At 46.0% G+C, this 20,861-nt stretch overlaps 1 protein-coding gene across 1 annotated transcript in view; it reads left to right on the top strand.

Annotated features, from left to right (window-relative positions):
• The window catches only part of WDFY1 (WD repeat and FYVE domain containing 1), a 46,191-nt gene that overhangs the window by 13,116 nt on the left and 12,214 nt on the right, over positions 1-20,861 (top strand). Inside the window, exons 2-8 of the mRNA XM_039236832.1 lie at positions 3,074-3,141; positions 8,713-8,786; positions 13,423-13,477; positions 15,066-15,216; positions 16,795-16,907; positions 19,021-19,147; positions 20,514-20,619. Of these exons, the coding sequence (XP_039092763.1) occupies positions 3,074-3,141; positions 8,713-8,786; positions 13,423-13,477; positions 15,066-15,216; positions 16,795-16,907; positions 19,021-19,147; positions 20,514-20,619 (694 nt within the window). The remainder of the gene's footprint in view (positions 1-3,073; positions 3,142-8,712; positions 8,787-13,422; positions 13,478-15,065; positions 15,217-16,794; positions 16,908-19,020; positions 19,148-20,513; positions 20,620-20,861) is intronic.

The raw sequence follows: 20,861 nt of genomic DNA, 5'->3' as shown, positions 1-20,861 counted from the left end.
TTAAGCGTCCGACTTTCGCTTAGGTCATGATCTCACGGTTCGTGGGTTCGAGCCCCGCGTCGGGCTCTGTGCTGACTGCCAGCTCAGAGCCTGGAGCCTGTTTCAGTCTGTGACTCCCTCTCTCTCTGACCCTCCCCTGCTCACGCTCTCTCTCTCTCTAGAAATAAATTAAAAAAACCTTAAAAAAAATTTAAAAAAAAATATTAAAAAAAACGCAAATAAGCAAACCTCTGCGCCACCATTATTATGCCTAAAGAAATGGACGGTATTTTAATACCATCAGATATCTAGTCAGTGTCCAGATTTTCAGTTTCACAGGGATACACGTATATTTAACAGTATGTTTGAGTGAGGATCCAAATAGGTCTATGCATTGTGATTGCTGGATATATCTCTCAAACCTCTTTAATTATAGCGTGATCCTTCATCTCTATTTTTCCCCCATGCAGATTATTCGTAGAGGAAACTGGGTCGTTGTCTGTAGCCTTGCCTGCCATCTTTTTTTTTTTTTAATCTTTTTTTTAATGTTTTTATTTATTTCTAGGAGAGAGAGAGACAGCGTGAGCAGGGGAGGGTCAGAGAGAGAGGGAGTCACAGACTCTGAAACAGGCTCCAGGCTCTGAGCTGGCAGTCAGCACAGAGCCCGACACGGGGCTCGAACCCAGAACCGCGAGATCATGACCTAAGCGAAAGTCGGACACTTAACCGACTAAGCCACCCAGGCGCCCCATAGCCTTGCCTGCCATCTTGAGTTTTGCTTAGTGCACCCCTGGGGTGGTATTTATATTCCTCTGTATTTCCTGTAAATTGGTAGTTGGATCTAGAGGTTTGATTAGATGGGATTTTACAACAAAGTTGGTATCATAACTGCCTTCATCAGTTTTGTAGAGGGCTTTCACTTAACCTTATATTGCGAACATTTTCTGTGCCATTAGGTATTTTTTGTAACTTGATTTAAATGGCTCCAAACTGCAGAGGTCTGTATTATGAAAAATTTTTTAACTTCTGAGGTTTGGGAAAGAAGAAGGTAATCATGAACAGCAACCAAGAACCCACATATTACAAGAGAGTCATTTAAATGTTACCTTGAAGAGTGTTAAATTTTGATGTAAGATGCGGAATTACAAAATACGACCATTAAAGGTCTGTTCCTGCATGCTTTCGTCTTCTCGCCCTCTCCCTTTTAATTTTGGTTGTGGACTTGAACGCTTTAGAACTTCTTTTCACAATACAGGTACCTCAAAAGAAAGTCTTACCTTGTGAACCTCGTTTAATGGTGCTCAGCTGAAGAGGCTGTTTGATATTCTTCTTGGTGTCTCTTCAGATGCAGTATTTTGGTACCTGCTTGACTGCAAACCACAGCCATAAGTCAGACCAACTTAGGCCACCTGAGGGTGTTTCTGCTAAGGATGCTGGGGTGTCTGCCTCACAGAACCCCAGTCTAGGGAAATAGCTCTGTTTTGGGCATGAGGGACCCTCATCTGGACCCTCTTCAGCTCGTTTCTCCTTTTACTAAGTTGACTTCATACTTTTCCTCCTTTGGACGTGCAGCCTTCTGCAATCCAAATCGCAAAACATGTGACCAGAAGCAGCCATTTCAACTATTGGAGACATTGATCTATTTTTCTCTCTCTTTGTTTGTGACTTCTCAAGACAGGAGCTGATTGATCCAGCTAGAGTCAAGCGCCCATTTCTGGTCTAGCCAGTTGTGATCGGGGTGGGATGTGGGGAAAGGTGGCCAAGGTTCCATCGTGACCAATCGGCAGTGGCCGGAAGACAGGGCGTGTTGCACACACGGCTACTCCCACTCGGAGGCCTGTATCCGGTTCATATACAAAGTAGTAATTTGCCCACTGTGCTACTGGGTCATCTTATTTATTTGGCTGAATGAAGGTCAACATCTAGTCTCTCTTTATTGCGATCTAATCATATGCGGGCATCTGTACACATCTTAATTGCAGCCGGATAAGTCCTGACAAATTCATGTACGCGTGTAACCAACTCCCCAGAGCCCTGCCATCACCCAGAAAGTTCCTGCGTGTCCCCTTACATTCTATCTGCCTCCCCCACAAGCAACACTGTTCTGTTTTTTATCCTCATAGACCCGTCATACTTGCCTTGAACTTCAAACAAGTCGGAGACACGTAGTGTCAACATTTAGTCTTCTGTATTTTAGTTTATGGTAAAAACGTTTTAGGAGTGCCAGCTGGGTGCCAGAGCCTGTGTTGCTGTTAGAATCGGAGAGTGATGGGGACAGAGCTCACAGTAAGGGACAGTGGGATGCCCGGGACTCACTGCCGAGGCAGAGCATGCCTGTGTGGGAGGCGGTGAGTGTCCCAGGGATTCTGAAGAGGGAACGGCCTGGAGCTTGGAGGAGGTCGTGCGAGTGGAGGAAGAAGGATCTTCGCGTTGCTTATTGTTCTTGTGACATAAGCCAAAATACCAGACTTCGGCTCTTCTGTGTACAGGATTTCCTTATCTCCCCAAGTGTGTTCTGATGAAAGGAGAGGCCCAGAGACCTGGCGGGGAGGGATTTCCTCCCGGGGCAGGAAGACGGGGAGTTATCGGGCACGAGCACTGCCCTGGGCTCTGCTTTCTGCGCACATCTCTCCCGGCTCTCCAGAAGCAGGGTCTTCTGTTTGTATCTTCTGCTCTCTTCATTTGGCCCCAATGGCAAGCGACCAAGTTTCCACAGTTTGTTTTTTACGAGGAAAAGCAGTGAATAGTTGGCGGTTTTCTTTGTATATCTTTATACAGTGAGATTTTCCATATTATTAAACTTCTTTGAAATCCTGACTCAGAGCAACTGCATAACTTGCCATATGTGGTCACATACATGTACCTGTAGATAACGTGTGCGTTGTGTGTGTGTGTGAATAGTGTGTGGACTATATATGATGTACTCGGTGCTGTTCTTGTGGGTGCTGGCGTATTTATTTAATTTGGCCAGTTGATTAACCTTATAAGGTCGTTTGGGAAGTACTACTGAAAACAAGATAAATAATTACATTTCCCTGAAGCACGAAAGAAGATAAAATTACCAAAGACTGCTCTTCTGTTCTTTCTTCCACAGAACCATTCGAGTGTGGCTGAAGAGAGACAGTGGTCAGTACTGGCCCAGCATTTACCACACGATGGCTTGTGAGTAGCTGAACTGTTCCACCTGAGGAAAGTGTGTCTAATGCCTTTGATGATTCATATTTCAAATACTTATTTTTTTGAGAGCGAGAAAAGTATGTCTAGTGCTTTGATGATTCAAATTTCAAATATTATTTTTGAGAGAGAGTGAGAGAGAGTGTGCATGCCAGGGAGTGAGGGGGCGGGGCAGAAAAACAGAGAGGGAGAGAGTCTTAATCAGGCTGCGTGCCCTGCGGATCCCATGACCCTGGGATCATGACCTGAGCTGAAATCAGGAGTTTCACGCTCAATTGAGCCAGCCAGGCGCCCCTGATGATTCAGATTTCAAAATGCTTAACTAAAAAGTGCTGCTCGGGGCAACTGGGTAGCTCAGTCAGTTTCGCGTCTAAAGCTTGATCCCGGCTCAGGTGGTGGTCTCACACAGTTTGTGAGTTCAAGCCCCGTATTGGGCTCTGCGCTGATGGCACAGAGCCTGCTTGGGATCCTCTCTCTCCCTCTGCCCTTCCCCAGCCCCCCTCACAATACATAAACATTAAAAGAGTTTTTTAAAAAAGTGCTACTAGATTTCAAAATGAGTTCCTTAGTTGCCTAATACCCCAACAGGCTGTGCTAAATTGCAGGAAAACTTCTTTTCTTTTGCAGAGGAAGTTGGGTCTGCTGGCTTAACTGAAGCCGAGTTGAACAAAACTGAAAAAAAGGAGAGGTGGGGGAAGGGTATGCCCTGCCACCCCTAGGTTTTCCTTTGTTTTCGCTTCACCAACTTGTGTTAGTGACCATGTACTTGGTAATAGCTGATCCTGATACTGCAAAGGAGCTCATACGCACCCCTGCCTTCACGACCAGCCTTCGGCCCAGCCTTTTCACAAACTCCCCTCCTACTGAGAGATTGGCACCAAAGCACAACCCTTTCTACACAGAATTTTCCCTGTAGTTAAATATGTTCAAAAGCTAAATCCAGAAGATAGCCCTTGCATTGGGATTTTGAAAGTGCCCTGAGATGCAGTGACTTAAAATGACACTTAAGTTCCGGCCCCGGGTGCAAATGTCAGCAGCACCGCCGTCCTTCCCTCCCGCCCCTTCTCTTCATCCTTTCCTGAAAAGGAAGCCCCCCAGAGGAGGCCTGGGTGCCGCCTGGCCCGAGCTGGCCTTGTATCCTGCTGTGCCGAATGGCCACACAGAAGGCATCCGTGGCCGCTAGTTCCTTAACGAGGAAGTTTCCCAAGTTAAGAGTTTCAGTGTTCAGAGGACCCCCTAGGAAAAGAAAAAAGGTTTGGGGCCTTCCTGATGCTTTGTTAGGTCTGAAGGCCACCGTAAGGCCCTCCACGGGAGAGCTCTGGCCTCTCGCTGCACACACACTGTTGACAGCGTTCACGGCTTTCTGAAGCGTTAGCCCGGAGCCAGTGGGGGCTTGTTACAGACACAGACGCCGGGTAATTGGCCTGGGTCGTCCTTCCGAGGGCCTCCTTTCTTGGCTGGCGCTTCTTCCTCTCTATGGCCAGTGTGCAGCGTGTGTGCAGCGTTCGGATCCCACAGTCATGTTCGGAAACAGTTAGTGGTCCGTCAGGAGTTTCCATTTTTTCTGCCTGCCCAGGACACCTCTGTCCTGGTAATTAGTCACTGAAAATGAAGACATGGGATCAAGATAGCTATTACAGAAGGAACCATCGGACTCTCTAATACTTAGTCCTCAGAGGATGCCCCGATGATTATGGACTGTGGCCCACATCTGCACATGGAGTGTGGGCGTAGACCCTTGCTTGCCCACTCTCAGCGGTGGTGACCGAGGCCTTAGCAAATGGACACTTGGAGCCCGTTTGGGAAATTTGTGGGGGGTGCAGTTTGGAGCGGGGCAGAGACACCTCTCAGACGGGTAACCGCTCTCCTGCAGTGGCCCAGTGACGGCTCTGATGCCTGGCAGTGCCGGGAACATTTGTCGTCTTGGTGGACAGTCTTGTTAGTGCTGCCGCTCGTACCCCTCCCTCCCCTCCGCTCCCCCACACTTCACATTTTGGGTGTAGCTTCATGTCCCTGAGTCCTCAACCTCAGAGTTGTTCGTGCTCCTTGGACAAGAGACCGAGATGGATTTTGTCCTATAGTTTTCTCACTTACTCCTCAGTCTGTGGATGTCCCAGATATTTAGTACAGCTTTGTAATTTCTCTCCTCAAACCTGGCAGGAGACGTGTGCACCCTTTCTCGGCTTTTAGGCCTCGGGCACGTGGTTTTGGCTCTCTCTGTTGCCATCTATTGCAAACTTGGCTTAAATGTACCCCCTGGAAGTAGCTCCCAGAATGCTGTGGCTGGGAAGACCAGTAACAACTGGAAAGAACAGGCCTAGCCTCCCTGTTGGGGGTGGCTGCCGCCCACATGTTTGCACCTAAACATATTCAGCTTGTTGCTTCCAGATGCTTCTTTATTGTGCTCCATCTGGAGCTGCGTCAGTGATGAAACTGTAAGAACACTGCCAACAGAAACAGAATGAATGAATTATGAGAAATGACTGTGTTACAATGACTGTTGTTTTAAAACCGAATTCAAAATGAGAAGTGCCATGTTGGTTCTGAAAACTATCTGCAGATGATCTAGTTTCGGACATTGTAGTGGCCAGCCACCAATTTAAACTTCTTCTTGTGACCTGACAGGGTGACCAGGAAGCCTCACCTCGGTGTTTGCTGCGTGTGATCCACTTGCTCCATTGCTTTACCTCCCCGAACAAAAATGACTTTCAGACTCTGCTTTAGCTTAAGAAAAATGGTACCTCCTAGTTTCCAGATCTACCATGTGACTCATGCCTAGTTTTTTGGTGATACCATTTTATGCAGTCACACAGCTATGCACGCGAGGTGGCTTTTTCACCATTTGCTAAGTGAGGAGACTGATGCCAGAAGGGCTAAGTCCATTGCTTGTGGTTGGAATGCCAGTCCGTGCCCGTCTGACCCCAGAATGACGCTGCCCACTGCAGTTATGAGGTGGGCCCAGACCTTTCCTGCAGAGGGCCAGCCAGCTAATATCTAGACCTTGTAGGCCGTATGGTCTCGGCAACCTCTCAACTCTGCCACTGTGGCATGAAAGTGACCATAAACAATATATAAATGAAGGAGCCTGGCTGTTTCCAAAAAACCAATAATACCTTTATTTACAAAACTAGAGTTTTAAGCATATGATTTTGGATTGCAGTGATGCCTCTTTAGAAGGCCGCTGATTTAAAGATGATATGCATGATGCATGCTTATAAAACTATGTGAATATACAAACTCTTCTTTTTTTTTAATTAATATTGCTTATCTCACTAGAACTTTCCCTCTAGAAAAAAGCCAGGACATGTTTAGATGCAAAACAAATAAGTTACGGAAGGTTTTTTTCCTTTTTTAATGTAAGACTTCTCTAGCCTCATAACACTACTCAGCACGTTGTAAATTTTACACAAGAGAGGATTTTACATATTTATGTACAGTTTGTTAGAGGGGGGTTAGACATAAAAAGAATCGAAGGAAGCTTAAAACTAAAGCATTAAGATTTTGTTCCAACCTAGAAATAAGCAAAAACAATGACAATGAATCTGAAATCATCAATGCATGTCTGATTTGCCAAAGGTAGTTTTATGATGGTTATTGAAGTTATTGAAGGTCATTGAAACCTTGGACTTGCAGGCACCTTGTTCTGCGAGTGTTCTGCAAGAGGAGCAAACATTTCTCATGAATTTTAACCTGATAAACAAGCAATGTCTTGCAGGACGAGTAGTAGGTGATGCCAAACGTCACGTGATCACAGCTGAGCCAGTGGTTCTTGAAATACGCTTTGATATACAAGTGCTTTGGATTACAAGCATGTTTCCAGAATGAATTATGCTCACAAACCAAGGTTTTCCTGTACATTTTATGAAGATACGTATACTTTGAGGTTATAATTCTTAAACTCGATTGTTCTTTTTTAAAAAAAAATTTTCTAAAGTTTTATTTATTTGAGAGGCAGAGACAGCACAAGTTGGAGACAGGCAGAGAGAGGGAGAGAGAGAATCCCAAGCAGGCCCCGCACTGCCAGCACAGCACAGGGCCTGATGTGGGGCTCAAACTCATGAAACCACATGATTGTAACCTGAGTTGAAACCAAGAGTCAGATGCCCAACTGACTGAGCCACCCCGGTGCCCCTAAACTTTTTTTTTTAATGTTTTATTTATCTCTGAAAGAGAGAGACAGCATGAGCAGGGGAGGGTCAGAGAGAGAGGGAGACACAGAATCCGAAGACAGGCTCCAGGCTCTGAGCTGGCTGTCAGCACGGAGCCGACATGGCCTTGAACCCACGAACTGTGAGATCATGACCTGAGCCGAAGTCGGACGCTTAACTGACTGAGCCACCCAGGTGCCCTCCCCGCCCCCCCCAAAGCCCCTAAACTTGATTGCTGTTTCTAGTCCCCACTACAGTGTGGTGGAGGAGGGGTACGGGGGGCTTTAGTCAAGTGCAGTTGTGTGTGCACACAGCTGTAGCGCCTGCCTTCCAGCTGGGTAGTTCTCTGCACTTGAAAAAGCCTCTTTCCACAATCTGATTGTGCAGCTATCTGTGTCTTTGCCTTCGGGTGGGGTCCACTGTCATAGTTTACTTTTGTCCATCAGTGGAAAATGTCAGCCCTTTCTAAAGAGATAACTTTAAATTAAACCTTTTTCAAATGGTAATGCCATTTGAAGATTTTTTTTCCTTTACTTTTTTAATAAGAAGTATTACCTCAAAGTAAACTCAGGTTTATTTCACGGTATATATTCCCTCATCATGGTTCTCCTGTGGTCAATTAAAATTCTTTAGGCTACAGGAAACCCAAACATTTCTTTTTCGAGGTGTTCCATTTCACACCTCGTTTCAATTCTGATTTTTTGCAGAAGGAGAAGGATGGAGAGTTTCTCCTCTCTGAGACTCATTCTCTGGAATGGGAGGGAAGGGAGAAGGGAGGAAGGAAGAGAGAACCTGGAGGAGGTTATGGATATGAGAAGCAGCAGGCGCTAGCCCGGTCACCTAACGCTCTCGTGACAGGGAGACATGTTCTGCACTTTAACCGCCACAGTCACTCCGAACTGAGGCTCTGTGTGTCACTGCAAAGGGAACCTTGTTTTTTTGACCATCAGAAGAGAAAACATAATCCCAAAGTGGTTTTCCTAACTTGCGCACATATGCCGCGGAATGGGAATTCTGGCGCTGGGACCCCCCTTTTCCATGGATTCCAGCCACTCTGTTACCTGTGATGGGGAAGGGGGTGGGGCAGGACGGCCTGTTGAGCCTGGGGTAGCAGGTTTCCCACCGCAGACGCTGCCGCCTACAGCTGGGCCTTCCCGCCAGATGGAACTGTGTGCCCGCTTGCTGCATTCAAAGTTACAGAAATAATTTAGGAGGTTTTTTGAATTGGAATTTTAAACTAAAACAGCAGAAAGAACTTCAGTAGCCTTTTCTGTTTACATCATTATTTTCTGCAAAACATTCTCGCCCTATCGTTTAAACCTAAATTGTATAGCTTTTTAAATAGCTTATTTTGAACAGTGACTTGGAATGCTTAGCTTTGCCTTTAATATGGTCTTTGTCTTTCTGGCAGCCCCTTGCTCTGCTATGGCTTACCATCATGATAGCAGACGGATATTTGTGGGCCAGGATAACGGAGCCATCATGGTAGGTAGCTTCCACCCAGCATTCATGCCTTTTGTGGATGGTTGGAATAAAGAACAACGAATGCCTGATTGTTTGGCATTAAAAAGTGTTTAATTCAGTATGGACCTTAGGCCTGAAAATGGATTAATTTTCATTAGTGCTTAGTTTTAACTGTTTTTATTTAACTGTTATTATTTAAACTAGTCATGGAGCTCAGAATGCTTTCATGATTGATGGTTTGGTGCTCAGCCTGAGCCACAAAGCACAGCCTTCCTACGGTGAATATGAGGCCTGTAGCAGCCACAGCCTTGAACTGTGAAGGGGTCTGGGGTGGGAGGGGGGCGCGGTGGAGAGCCTGTGTGCACACGCGTGCACGTGTATGTAAGTGTAACAGTGGAGAGGGACGGAGAACAAGGTCGGCGACGTCATTGAGCCAACAGCTCATATGACTGTTTAAGGCAGTGCTGTTCAAACTATCTGTGGTGAAGGACTAGATATTTAAAATTTCAGTTGATTATAGATTGCAGGTATTTTTATGATTCTAATTGTGTGGATGTGTGGATGTGTATATTTTCTTAATGGAGGTATAATTCATATGAAATTTACCAGCTTAAAGTATGTAATTCACTGGTTTTGTAGTATATTCACAAGATTATACAACCATTAACCTTCTCTAATTCCACAACATTATCACCACCCCACCCCCACCCAAAAAACACAGTGGTTAGCGGTCAACCCCCACAGCCCCTTCTCCCAACTCCTGGTAATCACGAATCTGCTTCCCGAGCCCAGAGAGTTGCCCGTTCCAGACATTTTACGTAAACAGTCACATAGGATGTGTCACCTTTCCTGCCTGGCTTCTTTCAGTCAGCATGTTTCCATGGTTCATCCATGCTGCAGCTTGAATTAGCGCCTCATTCCTCGTGCGGTGGCGTGGGGTTCCGTCCCGTGGGCTTCGTGGCCCCGCACACATCTCAGGTTCTGCAGGGCTGGCAGTCATGTCCCCTTCTCATTCCTGGATTTAGCGGTTGGAGCCCTCGCTGTTTCTCCATGGCCCCCGATGAATGGGTGTCCATTTCGTTGATCTTTTCAAGGAAACAGTTTTGGTTTCAGTGATTTTTTTTTCTTTTGTTTTTCCTATCCTCTGTTTATTTATTTTAACTCTAACTTTATTATTTTTTTCCTTCTGTTTGCTTTGGGTTTAGCTTGCTGGATTGATATTTTGGATACGACCTTGACGTATGAGAACATCCAAAATTTCATCCTTGGGTGTGATACGGATATGCTGAGCGCCAGGGAGGGGCTGGGGGGCGACGGGCGCAGCATTCTGAGGCCGGGTCAGGTCGGGCCTGGTAGGTTTGGCTGAAGTTTGAAGTTTTGTTGTAGATGCTGTGGGAAGCTCTTAGAGGGGTTTCAGCAGGCGAGGGGCATGATCTAATTTATGCTCTTAAATGATCTGTGTGACTGCTTGGTGGAGAATGAATCAGTTTGGGGGAGGGGTGGCGATCAGCAGGAATGGAAGCTGGACGGTCAGGCTGTGACCCTGGGAGAGAGGATGGTGACAGGGACAGTGGACAGAAGCAGGTGGATTTTAGGTGCACCTGGGGAAGGTTGGGTGTGGGGAGGGGAGGAAGAGGAGCAAGTTGGTGACAGCTAGGCTTCCGGCACCAGGTATACAGTAGTGTCATTTACTGAGAAGAGAAAGGCTTGGGGGGGGGAGGGGGCATTTGGAGGGGAAGGGGGCAACGAGGAACCCACCTATACGGTTGAGAGGCCAGCGGGACAAGCAGTGGCCGGCCATGTAAGGTTGACGTTGCCTACGTAAGCCCAGGGCCCATTGGGAGCGTAGGCGATGGCGTCCTCAACATCGAGGGTGTTTTTTAAAGCAGTGAGGATGGCTGTGCTCCCCTGGGGAGGGGACGAGTGGAGGGCACGGAGAGGTTGAAGAAAGAGGGAGGCCAGTGCAGAGCGGTGGGCAGCAGGTTTAATAAGCAAGGGAGCTACAAGCTGAGGAAGTCTGCCTCCACCCACCAGAATCTTAAAAGTTTTATATCGAGACCTTAGCTGGGTTCAGTCACATATGCTCTCCAGATGGCCCCAACAGCACATCGCTGTCAAGGCTGTGTCCTTGGGACAGACAGCCTCTGGGAACAGGGAAGGCCAAGTGAGACACACATACCGAAGACTGGGGAAGAGGGTGAGGAGCCTCTGACTGCTGATTGCCAGGACCCCCATTCATGGGTCGCTGGCGGTCACGTCCTCTCAGTGACTTCTCTCAACAGTGAACCTTAGGGTCAGGTACGTAGGTAATCACTGCACGAAGGGGAGCCATTGAAGGGCATTGAGCCGAAGAGGATAGGATCGTCAGGTTGCTGTTTTTGTGAGCTTAGTGTGTCTGTATGTGGAGTTTGGGGGGACAGGGCTGAAACTGAGGTGTCCTCATTAAGAGACTATTTCAGGACCCCGACACGAGATTGTGAAACACTGGGGTAGTGCCGGAGAAGAGCTGGTAGCTTCGAGAACTGTCTGGGCAGCAGGCTTGATGTCTGGCTGGATGTGGGTACTTAAGAGAGAGCTGTGTGAAAATGGCTTCCAGTTTTAGCCAGGATGGTGCTGGCGAGTGGTCAGCTGCCCTCTAAGAAAAGCTGCTGATACAGAGAGAACATTGGCGAGGTCAGTTTTCACAGATGGGGCCGTGGGCCTGAATCTCAAGAGTTTGGTCTGGAATTGGAAGTTCTCTGAATATAGGTGTCGGTGGAAGCTGCTAACAGTGGCCGGGTGGCCAACTAGGGATAGCAGTTGGATTGAGAAGAGCCTAGGGCCAGGGTCACATTCCCTGGGAATATCAGTAAGGAAGTTCAGAGGGCTCGGAGCCCATGGGGGAGACAGAGGCAGAATGGGCAGGGCGGGAGGAGAGCCACCGAGGACGCTGCGGCTGGGGAAGCCAGAGAGGCAGTGAACTTCACGTGGGGGTGAGTAACTGGCAGGTGCAGCAGAGAGGAGGTCAGGCCTGGAGGATGACCCTGGGGACAGCAGTGATACAGCAGCTGGTGGCAGCAAGGAAAGCCCTTTCTGGGCAGCAGTGGCGGTGCCGTGCGTGCAGCGGGTGGAAGAGTGACCAGGAGAGAGCGGCTGGAGACCCGGATGCAGCCTGTGCAGGCTGACCTTAGCCAAGGGGCTAGCGAAGCTTGGAGGATTGTTAAAAAGGGTTTTGTTGGTTTTTGCTTGTTTTGTTTTTGAAATGAAAGGATAAGGATAATTCTCTTATCCTTAGAGAATTGCAGGTGTGTTGAAGAGCCAAGACGGAAGAAGCCGGTGGACAGGATGGGCTCCCTGCCCAAGCAGTTCCCTCAGCGGTGGGCAGGGTTGGGCCTGCTCAGCTCCGCACCCCTGCACAGCCCTGGGCGGCAGTGAATGCCTCATGGAGCAGTAAATGCGAATGTTCTCATTCTTCTCCTGAAGGTTTTCTAGGAATGTTGTGGTGATGTGCATGCACATATGGTAACCAGAAGCCGCAGAGCACAAATCATTTCTCCAGTTGTGGCAGTGCTTGCACACTTGTTTCTCTAGGGACCCTTCTCGTGGCTCCCAGTTCAAGGGTAGGCTCTGTGATTACAGAAGAGCATAGAAAAACTCACGGCTCCTCTGTGCAAAGGGGCAGCATAAATCCGGTTTGCTGTTCATTAGCACTTGATCTATTGATTTTCCACCCAGTACAGATTAGTATATATATTCAGTGATGTGTACTGGTACATTTATACTGAGGATGTATAGTAAACATTATATATATAAGTTTACATATAAGGTTATATGATACATAATACATATTATACTGTATACTAATATACACACTAATATATACTGATATATTTCTGTACATTCCAATACCGAAATGTAGAGCAAGGAATCAGTATTCCTCTGTGAGGTTTTTCTTTTCGTCAGCAGTTCATAATGTCCACGTTACTTAGAGCCTTAAGAACATATCACTTGTCACTGATCAATAGAATTCGTAGTGCTTTTTCTTTAGAGTTTTGTCTTCTTGGTTTTATGCCAAAGCTGAATTTTTCATTAAGAAGTATATACTTTTTTTTCCTATGTATTAAGTATTACATTGTCTATAAAAAATTTGGAAAATACAGGTGTATTTAAAAAAAGAGGCACACCACCCGCAACCGCTAAATACCCCTTTTTTGTGCGTGTTCTATATGAAACCTGTATGATTTCCCCCTACATTGCTGAGATACCCAGTGCCGTATTTTCAGTGTTGCCGAGAACTCTGTTCGTAATGGGTCTTTGCAGCTTTGCTTTATGTGTGTCATCTTGAGGAATGCTCAGTGTGACCAGGAGCACAAACTTCACAGGATGCCTTCTTTGCAGTAGAAGGAGAAGGAATACAAAGCTCTCACTCATGGACGAAGAACTGCACAAAAATGCTGTGCTGGTCGGCAGTACCTTCTCTATTTGGCCTGGTCCCCAAAAGAAATAGTGGCCTGAGGACAAGTCTGATGAAAGAAGCAGTTCCATATTATTCTTCTGTAGTTAATCTCGAGGCCCATGTCTGGCCGTCACTAGGTTTGGATTTTCCTTTGTTTTGAAAGTTAAGTTCGTGTTTTTAAAACTGTGACTGTTTTCTCTTATTGTATGTGCTTGCTTTTAGGAATTTCACGTTTCTGAAGATTTTAATAAAATGAACTTTATCAAGACCTACCCAGGTAATTATAGCACACACACATACTTACATGCATATGCGTGTAGACAGACACACACAAAACTAGAACACTGTCTCTTACGATCAAAATTGGGTTTCACATGAAGTGTTTAGTGGTGTTTCTCCAATTATATAGGAGGCTGTGAACTCTTCAGAGTCATTTACCATCCTTTCCTGCTTATCAGTGTTTAAAATTTTGTATACTCTCCTGTTGAGTGCATTATCAGATTTAATTTAAGCATTCTATTTTTGAGCATGTGTAGTGCCTCCAGTTTTTGATAACACACACTGACCTGTATGACAGTGTGTATATATACGTGGGTAGTATATATATCTGTGAGCGTATGCTTCATACACACACACACACACACACACACACACACGTGTGTGTGTCCTTGACTATTATTCTAACTCTAATCCCGGGCTCTAGCCCCGGGCTACTTCTATTTAAGACAAATGCCTAGAAATGGAGTAGCCAGTTCAAACATTAACAAGGTTTTTAATACCCTAGATTTCTTTTGCACACTTCTTCCCAGCAATAGTGTGAATTTTTACAGTCCGTGAGTGGTAGCTGAGAGTATCTGCTCATCAGGTCTGTAGCTCTTAAAATGTTTTTTGCCAGTTTGATGGTCAAAATAGCTCGCAATTTAAAAATTACTTCAGCTTTATTTAATGTTGATCATTTGTTACCTTTTATGAATGTCTGTTGGTGATTTTGTCCATATACCCATAGAGTTGTAGTGTTTTCTAAGTGATTTATAAGAAAGAGTCCCTCCATTCTTCCAAAGCATACTGGTCAGCAGAGAGTGAGGTCAGAAAGTTTCTCTGTCCAGCCTCTGACTTCATTCGTCAGACTGGGCATTTATTAAACACCCGCTGCATGCCATGTGCTATACTAGATGAAGGAGACTAGACTCATCACTGCCCTAGTGTGGCTTACAGTCAGCCTGGAAATGCAAGTAGTTCACAAGTCACATAATAGAAAAGCTTCCCTCTTCTCAGCTATAATTTTGGAATACAGAGCTTTACAAATACTTTGTCTTTATAAATACTAAAAAAGAGTTACACACAAAATATTCCAGAAACAAAATGCTTACACTATTTTTTAATTTTGGAAAACTGAAATTCTCTTGTTTACAATGCCAGTGTTTTCTAAAAAGGTCGAAGTACTAAAGTGATAGACTATAAAAAACATTGCTTCTTAAAAAAAGTCTACCACATTCCATATGGAACTTATTGATAGTTAATAGCAAAGGAAAAATGTTCTCTTGAGTACAGCCAAAAAAAAAAAAAAGGTCTGTCTTTGATCTGTTATTGGAATCCCTCTTGAGCATCAGTCTTTCGGGATCTGTAGCTTCTCATCGCCCACCCAAGTAGGGGACTTGGGGCTGGGCCACGGAAAGCCTAGGGTACTGAGTTGGGGTTGGGAAGGCTATCTGAAAGCTGGCTCACAGAGCACAGGCATTTCCGTGGTAGGATCATTGAGACCGTAAGTGTCCAGGCCAACCAGCTCGAGGAGGTGAGCCTCAGTTCTGATTCAGAAGGTCACGTTTCTTGGTGAAGGGCGCAGACTTCCCTCTCTGTTCCTGCAGCTCATCAGAATCGAGTGTCTGCGATCATCTTCAGCCTGGCTGCAGAGTGGGTCATCAGCACGGGCCACGACAAGTGCATCAGCTGGATGTGCACCCGCAGCGGGAACATGCTCGGGAAACACTTCTTCACCTCCTGGGCTTCGTGTTTACAGTATCCTTCAGCCGGCCACGTGTGTGCCGCCCCTCCCCCGCCACCTGATCATAAATTGGCAGTTGAGATCCAGAGATTGGGTGATTCCTGTATATTTCCCCTAAAAATATTAAAAATATATTGGTTTATTAAAAGTAATAATCAGATGAATTGCCGTTCTCTGCTGGGAAGTGCTATCTCTGTCTCGTACAAAATCTCGGAAACCTAAACCTCATTAATCATCACCCCTACCCCCTCGTTCCTTTGCATTTCAAGGTGAGAGGAAAGACCCTTTTGTTGAATAAAGAAAAACAGAAAGGGATCGATCTTCTTTTCGGTTATTTGCAGACCCTGAAAGAGAATATAATAAGGATTTGTGACCCTGGAATTCATAAATGGACTTAAAGGAGTTTTATAGTTCATCGGCATGTATGTGGAGGGGGTTCGTAATCCATTTAATATTCTCAGAGGTGCCTTAGGGTCCTCGAATGCTCACAAATTGCTGCCTTCACAGTTTTCTTCTACTGTATGGAATTTGTTTCCTGTACGGTTTGCCCTTAAGGCGACCTCTGGTAGTGGTGTTTGTCGGGCGTCCAGCTCACGGCGGTCAGCAGGCAGATACCCGACGGTAGCTCCTTTTCCAGAGCTGGTGTCTGACGTGGTAAATTCTTTTTTTCCACGGAAAGCCTTTATAAAAAAAACTTTTGCTACAAATGAATGCACAGCATGAGATATTTGAAATAAGCATTTAAAGTAGTACCATACACTTCAGGTTCAAATAAGGGGAAAATACTTTGCTATATCTTGTGCTAAATAAGTGTTTCTGTCATAGGTTAGGCTTTTCATATGGACTGATAGGAAATGGCTCAGAACCACACAGGCACAGCCCAGGCAGTGGTGTTCTTTTGACCTGTGCTTTGGTATTGAAACAGGGGGCATCCTGATGTGTTTAAACTGCTGCTTGGCCACAAATTTCTATGGCCATTAAGTGATTGAGAAAGGAATGAGTTGTTATTAATAGTTAGTGTATTTTTAAAATTTAAATTTACTACTCTTCAAATAACTGCATCTTGGATGATTGAGCTCTCTACGGCAATTTAAAATGAATCATCCTCTGTACTTAAAGCTGTCTCATGCAGGCCAGAGGAAAGATGGCCTCATGTCCATATTTGCTACCAGTTTTGCATTATTTCCAGAAACAGTTCATAAATAGCCATTTTGTTCCAGTTCTTTCTTGCTGTTTTCATTATCGAGTGTTTACTTTTTTATACTTTATAATTTGATTAGAACTACTTGTTTCCATGTTTGTCCTCTCTGTCAGCTCTTATCTTTTTTTTTTTTTTTTCAATATCCTAAGGTATTGATTGGAATAGTAACAGGTACTCAATGAATTCTTGTCAAATTAATGAGTATTAATTTTCCCAAGAATTCCAACTTGAAAAGCTTTCTTTCTTTAATATTTACGTATTGCCCGAATCTCAGTTGGGTATTTCTTGTCTTATGGTTTTAGGCTTATGCTTATTTCCTTAAAATGCACATTTTTCTATTTGATAACTTTTGGGTGAATTGTGTTCTATATCCTTGACTGCTTCTCCACAGATATGATTATGATACTCAGTATGCTTTCGTTGGCGATTATTCTGGACAGATCACCCTGCTGAAGCTTGAACAGACCTCCTGTGCAGTTATCACAACCCTCAAAGGGCATGAAGGTAGGCTGTGTGATCACTCACAGTTCTTCACCTGTCCTGGGCATCCGGATTTAGTTCTCAGCCCCGTGGCTTCATGAATCATCAGCTCCTGTCAGTTTTCAGTTTGATTGGCCAGATGTGAGATTTAGTTCTAAAAGAGTGAGAAGCTAACCGAAAGTGGGCTGTTGGGTTTCACATAGTCAAAATCCTGTCCAGATGGTTCATGTAGACGAAACTTTCTGTTTTGTTTGTCTTTTTAAACTGAATTATTTTCAGAAGAGCTTTTAAAATTCTTGTAAATGGTAAGACCTTTGGAGGAATGTTGTTTTTTGTTTTTGTTTAATTTGTCAGTTTCTAGGACACTGAGCAAGAGCTGGTCGACAGTGCCATTAGGAAAAATGTCCAGGCTGCTTCTGCCTCTGCTTGGTTAGGGACTGAGGAGAAAGAATGGGTGGGATTGTATCATTTCTACAGGCCAGCAAGTTGGCCAGGCCCCATGGAAGGGTTTTAAAGCTCAGTTGGCCGTACTGGGTAAGAATTTAGACACTTCAACCCCGTCTGGTTTAGATGGAACAATCTGTCAGATTGGGAACCCTGTAGAGCACAGGGGGGTAAGTACATTAGACCGTATTGGGGCAGGAAGGCATAGCCCCCAGGGAAACCACTCGTGCTGATGACTAATGGTCTCCTGATCCCCAGGCCCCTGAGTCCTCTCTGGGTTGCTAAGGACACACTGGGTTCTGGGGACTGCTTAGTAGTGTTTATAGTGAAGGACCGTGTTTATCTGCTGTCAGGCAGGCTGAAATGTACAGGGCACAGGATTAAATAGGGTCAGGAGTTATGCACAGTTGTTCCCTGAGGCCAGTTTGGCAGAACAGTTCTTTTTTCACTCATGTGAAGTCTCTGAGAGAAACTAGTTTCTGTTGTTTTCTTTTTCAATACGACCTCATCAGTTTTCTCTATACCTGCCAAAAATATTAACCTGTGGGACTGGTTCAGTTTTATTAAGTTTACTGACAGGTTTTTTCTAGGCAAGCAGTGATCAATAGAACAACCAAGAGAGAAATCTGTTGAAAGAGAAGGCTGTAGAAAGATTTTCCAAGGGTGTCAAATTTGTTGAGTTTAGCCAAGGTAGAATGTAAAACATGAGGTTTGGGTTTTTTACCTGAATTCCCTGGCATATCATGTGCAAACTAAGACCCTTCACTTAATTTCCTTACACATGTGCATCTTGAGATAAAACACCTGCAAGTTCCCAGAAACCTGGAATAATCTAGATTTTTATCTTCCCTATTTACCATAGTCATCTTCACGGTTTTGTCTTTTTTTTTTTAACGTTTATTTATTTTTGAGAGAGAGAGAGACAGAGCATGAGCAGGGGAAGGGCAGAAAGAGAGGGAGACACAGAATCCAAAGCAGGCTCCAGGCTCTGGGCCGTCAGCACAGAGCCCAGCATGGGGCTCGAATCCACGGACTGCGAGATCACGACCTGAGTCTAAGTCGGACGCTCAACCGACTGAGTCACCCAGGCGCCCCTTCACTATCTTTTCTCATTAAACATTGTTAGCTTTTATTTTTTCCCTTCAAAAGCTTTTTCTGAACTAACCCTTCATAAATAGCTATTTTATCTTTTTTTTTTTTTTTTGGTATAGAATGAAGAAAAATTCTTTAAACATCTTCGTGTTCAAAGTAGTTTGACTTACGACTGCAGATCATTGTCTTATAACTCTGGGTGATAGGTATACGTGTCTTCTCTGTGACTCATGATGAAGTGTTGAAGGACCTTCTGTACAACAAAGATTCAGGCTTCCTTTTTTTTTTTTTAACTTTTTTTTAATGTTTTATTTATTTCTGAGAGAGAGAGAGATAGCATGAGCAGGGGAGGGTCAGAGAGAGAGGGAGACACAGAATCTGAAACAGGCTCCAGGCTCTGAGCTGGCTGTCAGCACAGAGCCCGACACGGGGCTCGAACCCACGAACAGTGAGATCATGACCTGAGCTGAAGTCAGACTCTTAACCGACTGAGCTACCAGGCGCCCCAGACCCAGTCTTCCATAAGGACCCCACCGGTCGAGGTGTGGAACGTGCGTGCACAGGTGCGGGGCTGTCCTGAACCTCTCCTCTCTCACCGTAGGGAGCATCGCCTGCCTCTGGTGGGACCCTATCCAGCGGTTACTCTTCTCGGGAGCGTCTGACAACAGCATCATCATGTGGGACATCGGAGGAAGGAAAGGCCGCACGCTCTTGCTGCAGGGCCACCAGTGCGTGACTGTCATGGGGGTGGGGAAAGAATCCGAGTTTGCGGGAGGTGGGGTAGCATTAGTGTTGGGATGCGGCGTCTTCCAAACTCTGTCTGCGAAGGCAGCCATACGCCAGGGCTCACTCTGTCCACTTTTAACTTTAGCTGCTTTTCTGTTAGTCCTGAGTGTCGGGTGTTGTAGAGGAGGAAAAAAAAAAAAAAAAGCCCAGAGTCGTCTTCCTTCTTTGTCCAAAGAGCACTTGCCACCTGTCTATCCCAAGGAGTCACCCTCTTGAAATAGCTGCTTAGGGTGCAATCGGGTTGAGGACCGAAGGTGAGGACTCAGGCCAGGGAAGGTTGCGTGGGGTGCCGTGCTAAGCCAGTCTCGAACCGGATGCCTACCTGGTTTTATTATTCAGACGTGTAACGTGTGGCTGTGGTTTGACGCAGGCCCAGCCACCTGAGCTAGGACGTTACAGCACTTAGTTTCTTGCCTTCTAGTTTTGGGAGGAAGAGGACGTTGGCCTCTCCTTTCCGCCTTGCCTTTCCTCCTGTTGGCTAGGCTGTTGCCGTCTACTGTAAGCAGACTCAAGTTGAAAAGTGGCCAAGGAAACACCCTTCACACAAGTCTGCAGGTCAGGAGATTGCTTCCTAGGGCATACAGGACTGGGCCAGATGTCGCCCCATCGTTGGATGTGTGTGCGTGTGTGTGTGTGCGCACGCGTGCTTGTGTGTGAGTGTGAGCACGTGCGCATGTGTGTATGTAGTGTTTCATCATCTGTTCCTACGGGTTGTGTTCCAGTTAAGGGAGTCACTCCTCCTTGTTCTTTGGTATGAACAAGTAGGCGAATTTTTTTTTTTTTTTTTTACTGTTTTCTTTTTGAGAGAGAGAGAGACAAAGTACGAGTGGGGAAGGGGCAGAGAGAGAGGGAGACACAGCATCTGAAGCAGGCCCCAGGCTCTGAGCTGTCAGCACAGAGTTGGTCATGGGGCTCAAACTCATGAACCGTGAGATCATGACCTGAGCCAAAGTCAGACGCTCAACTGACTGAACCACCCAGGTGGCCCCAAACAAGTAGGTGAATCTCGTGCACCTGAAAAGGAATGGACCACAGTGACTGGCTCACACAGTGATTGGCCCGATAGTCTAGCCATCGTCTTCTCTGTGGCCTGTGGTGCTGGATGACTGATTTGAAAGTGGTTTTTCCTTCATAGAGACTATGATGCCATGTAGTAAGGGACAGAATACTGACTGAAGTTGATACCAGAGGCCACATTACCATACCAGGTAGTCAGTGGTAAGATGCCAGTTGCAGGTTCCAACAAGCAGAGATGTGAGCCTGTGTGTTTCCACATCGAGACAAGTGACGGATGTGTGTTGTTCGCAGTGACAGAGTGCAGTCCCTATGCTACCTCCAGCTCACACGGCAGCTCGTCTCCTGTTCCTCGGACGGCGGAATTGCAGTGTGGAACATGGACGTTAGCAGAGAGGAGGTAAGGGAACGAGCCAGACAGGGCTGGCATGGAGGGACCCCCAAAACCTGGCTTCTCGGGCCCCCCCCCCCCCACCGGCTGTTGGTGCCGACTGAGGCAGACTCCGCACCCTCGTTCTCTCTGGCTGTCGCCCAACAGGCTCCATCGTGTCACTTTGCACTGCACCCCCTGCCCATGTGAGGGTTTCGGCAGTGACCAGCGTCACCCACAGGCTGCATGTGGGCTGCGTTCTGCCTGGAGAC

The sequence above is a fragment of the Hyaena hyaena genome, unplaced genomic scaffold, assembly GCF_003009895.1.
Source record: "Hyaena hyaena isolate Hyena2069 unplaced genomic scaffold, ASM300989v1 scaffold_117, whole genome shotgun sequence".
Classification (NCBI taxonomy): Eukaryota; Metazoa; Chordata; class Mammalia; order Carnivora; family Hyaenidae; genus Hyaena; species Hyaena hyaena.
This window is presented reverse-complemented; position numbering and strand designations above follow the sequence as displayed.